Raw genomic sequence first — 6,829 nt, 5'->3', positions numbered from 1 at the left:
ATCCTAAGTGGCAGCCACACACAAAAAAAAAAAAAAAGAACTTATGCAAACATCTCACTTTGAAGGCCAATTTGACCTACTAAAATGAAGTTTAAAAAAAAACTAAAATAATGGTTTTGTAGGTCTCGGAGTCAAGTTTATTATCATATAATTATTTAATTATTTTGATTATGGATAATATGTTATAATTTGAAAATATTACAAGTAGGTATTTTAAGATTCAGGAAGATGTCTATTCAAAAATAGAAAGAAAATAGTAAATCATGTTAAAAAATTATTATTTTTTAATTTTGCATTACAGGAGAGAGTCTTCTGTAAGAATATGTAATTTTTTTAAAAAAATATGTAGATTTGATGGAAAATGTTTGACAGGAGAAAAAAATTTGTCAATTTCTAATAACTTTGACTTTGACCAATTATAACTTGAAAAATATTTTTTGAATTTCAATTTTTCTTTTTTGGTGCACTAAATATACATGTCAACTCTAACATATTCCATAATCAGACCAAAATATGATCATTTTCATATATTGGTTTGATGGGAGAAAAACTCTATATTTTCAGCATTTTTAAAAAAATAAAAAAATAGACTTTAAATAAATAATTTTTTCACTCAATTTTAAAAAAAAAAATTACAGATGTAAACTTCATCCAATTTTACACATTTCATTACTTTACTTCATCTTCAAATTCTAAACACAAATGCCACTTTTATGTCGTTAAAGTTGAAGAGTTTAAAAATTGATATCACTTTCCTTTATAAAAGGTGACACAGGTTTGTGCTTTTACCCCTCGACTCATTTTTCTTCTTTTCTTACAACTATTTTCAGATCTCATATCCTTTATGAAGTGAATAGAATGAGCACCGAGAGAGAAAAATACCACAATAACCCAGAAAACATGCCAAACCTTCACCGTATTAGCTTTTATAATAATATAGAATTTATTATTGTACTCCTCTAAAGTATTTATAATTACTATTCAAGTTCCATATACCTCTGTGTGTCCTATCCATTATAACTCTTTCCTTTATAATTGGATAGATGTCCCCAAATTTTCCTACCATCAAACAATCCTATCAACCTATACATGTATATTGGCAATACAATATCCACTTTGATTTTCTTCTCTAATAACATAATAATAGTTCCAATTGTAGTTCAAATAGAAATAGATATGAAAATGAGTTAGAGGAGCATGAGGAACATTAAAAAAAGTCCACTAACAAGTTTTTTTTTATATATTTTATAGTTTAAAGGTAAACCTTATTTCTATACAATAGTACACATTTTTGAAAAAAACAAATCATTGAAAGTAAAAGTGTACTTATCTAAATGATCGTCTCTTGATGGATCTTATCATATTAGCATTAGATATTATTCATACATTTATCAAGGTGTTCAAGTACTTTGTTTGTTGAAAAACTAGACCACCAACACATTTCTTAATAAGAGAAAGAAAATCTCCACAATCAATAGATAATCAGAATGATGTTTTTGGATTCAATTGTGTCATTTTTTTTGCAGCATCATTTCAAATTACATTATGTGATTCGTCATTAGGATGAATGATAGAGAGAAAAATTATATCATTCATCCTAATGATGGATCAGTGAGTGTGATTTGAAATATGATGATACAATTGAATCTAGAAACTATACAAAAATGACAACACAATTGAATCCAAAAATATCATTTTGAATACATTTCTTTGAAAAAATGTGATAGTAAATGTGATTGATACATGAACTAAGTGAAGGTGATATTAGTGAAAAACTTGATTGATTTATTGGTTAGTGAACATAGTAATATATAGTGTAGAGAAATATCTATTATAAGAATACTAATATTTTTCCAACATTCCCCCCCTTAAAATATATTGATCCTAAAACATCAAAACACATTATCTTAGGGATCCTCCCATTAAGGTTACATATGAATGTACATATTTTGAGAATTTTCTTTTTTGAAGTAGCAAACCCTAAACCAAGAAAGGCTTCATCAAGTAGCCTTGTGACCCTTCTATAGATGTAGCTTCAAGCTATTTTCCTAAACCACAAAGTATTGATTTATTTGACAAAAATCCCTAAGAGATGTGACAGATATCTACTATTTTCTAGTAATCACAAAAGGGTAAAATTCTTGATCATGTACTATGAATCTTACTCTAAAATAGCCTATATTGAGCACAATCTCAAATCACAAACCTATCTCCAAAATTAGGCTATGCCAAACATTTATTCAACTTGCTTTTAGCATCAAGAAATAAAACAAAATAGAAAATAAAAAAATCCAAAAACACTTCTCAAGCAAAGCACCATCCCAAAGTAAGAAGATGACTTGAGGTGATGGAAATTATTTCATCCTCTAATGTTTAAATCCTCTAGATATGATGGTTTAAGACACAAAAATTTGGATTGATAGGAGAATTATTAATGATTTCTCAATGATTTGATATATTTGTATCTTCAATGCAAGCAAAATTTCACTCTTCATAAGATTGTTCTTTCAATTTTCCTTTAAGAACATCACTATCTCTAGTTCTATAAATCAATGTTGTATGGTCATTTTTCTTATGATAAAATTATTTATTTGCTCTTTTGTTTATGTTTGACCATTTCTTTGTACTTTATGATTATAATGGTATGTCTATTAGATGATTTTCTTCTATAACTCTCTCTTTCCTCTTTACTTCTGCAAGAAGGGATGAAATCATATATTCCTAGATAAATCATCTAGAGATAGTTGGGATAATTTAAATGAGCTCATTGGAGAAAAACTTGCCAATTTAATACTTTCCCTCAAATATCAATTGTTTAAATTCAAAATAAAAAATTGAGTCATAATGTCCAACCATATAAGTAATTTGAGGTCTCTCATTAGACAACTTGTATAGGTTAAGGTTCACATTAATGATGACAATGCTAAAGTCATTCTTCTAAATGAATTATCTTCAAAATATAGTAATGTTGTTTTAACACTCAGCCAAATTAGCTCAAAATTTTTATAATATATGATTATAGCCCTTCTTGAAAAAGAAAATAGGACAAAGAAATATATTGAGAAAGATCAACTTATACATAATTCATTATACTCGTAAAGTACAAAAGAAATGGTCAAATAGAAAGAAAGAGGTATCAAATGTTTTACTTTAATAGAAAGGGAAACACAACATGGATTTCTAGAACTAGGGCTAGTGATTTTCTTGAAGGAAAACTAAAAGAACAATTTGTTAAGAGGGAAATATTTCTTGAAGTAAAGATGTCGATACATAAGATGATGGAGAAATTATTATAATTCTCCTATTAATCCAAAAAATTTCCCTTCAACCTTTATATATGGAGGTTAGTAGCATTAGAGGATGGAGAAATTTCCATCATCTCAAGTCATCTTATTAGCTTGAGATGATTCTTTACATGAGAAGTATTTTTGTACAAATTGGTTTTCTATTTTTTTTTTTTATGCTAATAAATTTCAAGAATACATTAGAGGATGGAGAAATTTCCATCATCTCAGCTCATCTTCTTAGCTTGAGATGGTTCTTTACATGAGAAGCATTTTTGTACAAATTCATTTTTTTTTTTTTTTTTTTTTTTTGTATGCTAATAAATTTCAAGAATACATGTTTGGTGCCTAATTTTGGAGATATATTCAGGATTTGATACTTCACTCAATATATGTTATTGTTGAGAAAGCTTTAGAGTACATGATAAAAAATTATACCCTTTTGCAGTCACTAGAAAATGGTAGAGATTTGTCACATCTCTTAGGGATCATTTTCAAATAGTTCAAGACATTGTGGTTTAAGAACACACCTCAAATTTACACCTTTCCAAGGGTCATAAGACAATATGTTTATTATTATTTTAAGATCAATGTATTAAGTGGAGGGATGTTGGCATAATATCATTGATATGAGTAACTATCTCTTAGTATAACATTGAAAATGTTGTGCATTCAGTTATTATTACTAAGTCTATGAGAATATGTTTTGATTGGCTATTAGTAACTGAAAACTATATTTACCTTGTATATATTACCATATTCTAAATTTATTGAAAATCAAACCTTTTCCTTGTTCACCATTTCTATTGCCTTTAAGAAATTATATAATTTGACTTAAAAGTAGATCTATAAACTTTTACAAAGCTTACATGAAAATAAGAGGGTTATAACCTATTAACAAATTCTAAATAGGTTTTTTTTCACCAAACAAAAATAATCTAAAATAATCATGAATGAGGCAAGAGAATATAGTATTTGACTTTAGTAAAGATGGATTTCATACTAATTTGATGATACATTTATAAAAAAAAAAATTCAAAGATTTTACTTATGCAGAGTTTCTTTTATCTTCTCACCACTAGTAAAGGTGTGTGTCTATAACAACAATGAACACCTAGCTTGAAAGAGCCAATGAAAATATAAAAGAAATAAGAGTTTCTCTTGACTATGGTGTTGGTCGAAACTCATCAACAATCTACTCATAGATTTAGAAACTTTGAAGTAAATGCAATTGATAGGTGTCTTACTAGATTGAGTCATTTCAATCATAGGATTAATTAATTTATGCTTATCTCTACTTTTTAATAGAGATAAATAAATAATTACATCCAACTATTGATACTTTTATTTTTATTATTTTTGAATTAAAAAATTATCATATTCACAAGAAAATTATTAACAACCAATAAAAAATTAGAAATTAATAAATAAAAAATAAATTTTTAAAATGGAAACCTCCAAACTTTAAAAACTTTTTTTAAAATAAAAAGAATTAAGTGAAACAACTCAAAATATCAGTTCTCTACCTAGACTGACAATAATTGAAAACAAAACATTTACAAAACCATCCTATCAAACCTTAACTTTAGGTAAGCAAAAATAGGTCATACCTGGCAGCTAGCCCATCCCTTGTAAAAGAGAGTAAAGGAAATTAGTTGTGTTTTGAAAGAATACTTCAAGATCATAAGCTCGGATTCACCAGCACTTCCCATTGCCTTTCAAGTCCGCCAACTGCTAAGGTAATTCATTTTTCACAGGGAGGAAACAACTCAAGAGTCTGCAACGGCTCTTCTTCTCTCCTGTCATTCACTTCAACACGCACTGCTTCCATATCCATTGCCACTGCCACCTGCCAGGATCAGTAGCACCAAATCAATTTCAGCATTAACATTATCATTAGATAGTTGTAACAGAGCACAAAGAAGTTCATGAGAGAAAGGTATTCACCTCCTTGAGATCAATGGAGATGAACCGTGTGTCATCACAACCATTCAATTTCAAGCCTACCCATTTTCCTGTCATCAAAACAAACTGGGTTATAAAGCTAGGTGCTGCTTAAACACAAGGGCTGAATAGTTCTTATCTCTAATTTCTTTTAATTCACTGCTTAATAGTACATTTGAAACCATACAAATTTGATGAAGCTTCTAATAATACTGATTGTCACTTCAGATGAAACACCTCAAAACTAGAGAGCGATTTTGAATAAATAATCTGAATCTAAACAACTTAAAGCTAGGGTGCAATTTCAAAAATGCAACCTAAACAAGTGAAAAACTGAAGAGTGTTACTTAAACAAATCAATGGGTACAATGAGATTTCAGATGGGTAACCTAAAGAACTCAAAACTTAAGACACATACTTGAAAAAACCAAACAGATAAAAAATAAGTGTGGTTCCAAATAAATGGACTTAGCAAATCATGAAAACTTAAAGTCTGGTGTTTAAAGCTGACCCAATCAGATACCCGAAGCTTGCATGTTACGTTTGTCCCTTGATTTGCGAATTTTAAACCAGTAGAAGACGTTGATTCCTTGGACAGATCCATGGCGAGTGAGGAGGTGAGTGATGTGGTGTATCTCCATTGTGGTTGGACGCTGGCTTCCCTCCATTGTGGCGTACATTCTTTCTAATATCGTCACCTGACATGCTCAACCGTGGGATTCCATCCCCTCTTTCTGTCAACACCCTCACTCATTTCTCCAATCAGCACAACACTAAACTAATTTAACCTAAATTTATTCCTCCAACTACACGCTATTTATTGAAACTCTGGTAGATATAACTCTTAATGAAATAGACAGCTTAATGATATCATTAGCTTGTGAAAAGATTGGGCAAGTCAGTAGGCTTTTTCAAGGATATGAAATAAAGGCAAATGCCAGTGTACGCCTCCTTTAGACTGCATCTTTGCCAGGTAGAAAGCTGCCCTTCAGAGATGAGGGGTGATGGGGAAGAAACGAGAAGGCTGACAGATTCGGTTCTGCGAGCATGGGAGAAAAAAGCAGGAGTTGTCAAAGTTTATGAGGTACATGCAAATGTTGACGGCTCTGTGGATAATTAGCAGAACGCCAACTCAAGACAATGTGTTGTCAAAGTTTGAAGTTGGAGACTGCAGTCTAAAGTTGAGATGTCTTCTTTTCATTATACGCAAACGCCTAGATTAAAGTTGGTAATGCTCTCGGTTGATATGAACAATGCTTACATTAGATTCCTACACCACTGAATATGCAGCGTTGGACCAGTGGACTGTCAGAGTCGCAATTATCATCATACGGAGTGCACTGAAATTCATGCAAACACTTTAATATCCACTGGCCGTACGATCTTCTAAGAATTGTCTTTTCTTGGATTGTTTGCAGACTGACAAATTTTCATTACACAAATTCAGCTAGAAAAAGAAAATGACAATTTCTGATAAGATGATCCATATGTGCAGGAGCATGCATTTTCTGCAGTCGGGGGATTCGACGATGCAGGGTGTAAACAATTGTAGAGCCTACAAAAGTTCTTCTTTTTTCCTATCATGATTTTCTGTTCTTGCT

General features: G+C 30.4%; 1 protein-coding gene across 1 annotated transcript; it reads right to left on the bottom strand.

Moving 5' to 3' along the window:
- Positions 1-5,028: 5,028 nt before the first annotated feature.
- Positions 5,029-5,896, bottom strand: LOC149556866 (uncharacterized). The gene is made up of 3 exons (XM_089830013.1): positions 5,752-5,896; positions 5,232-5,299; positions 5,029-5,133 (listed from the first exon to the last, which is right to left on the bottom strand). Exons 1-3 carry the CDS (start codon positions 5,894-5,896, stop codon positions 5,029-5,031), a joined length of 318 nt encoding a protein of 105 aa, XP_089686139.1.
- Positions 5,897-6,829: the final 933 nt, after the last annotated feature.

This window comes from Cupressus sempervirens, chromosome 5 (assembly GCF_028749045.1).
Source record: "Cupressus sempervirens isolate cs-2001-9-10 chromosome 5, ASM2874904v1, whole genome shotgun sequence".
NCBI classification, from domain to species: domain Eukaryota; kingdom Viridiplantae; phylum Streptophyta; class Pinopsida; order Cupressales; family Cupressaceae; genus Cupressus; species Cupressus sempervirens.
Note: the sequence above shows the minus strand (reverse complement) of the source record. Positions and strands in the feature narration are given on the sequence as shown.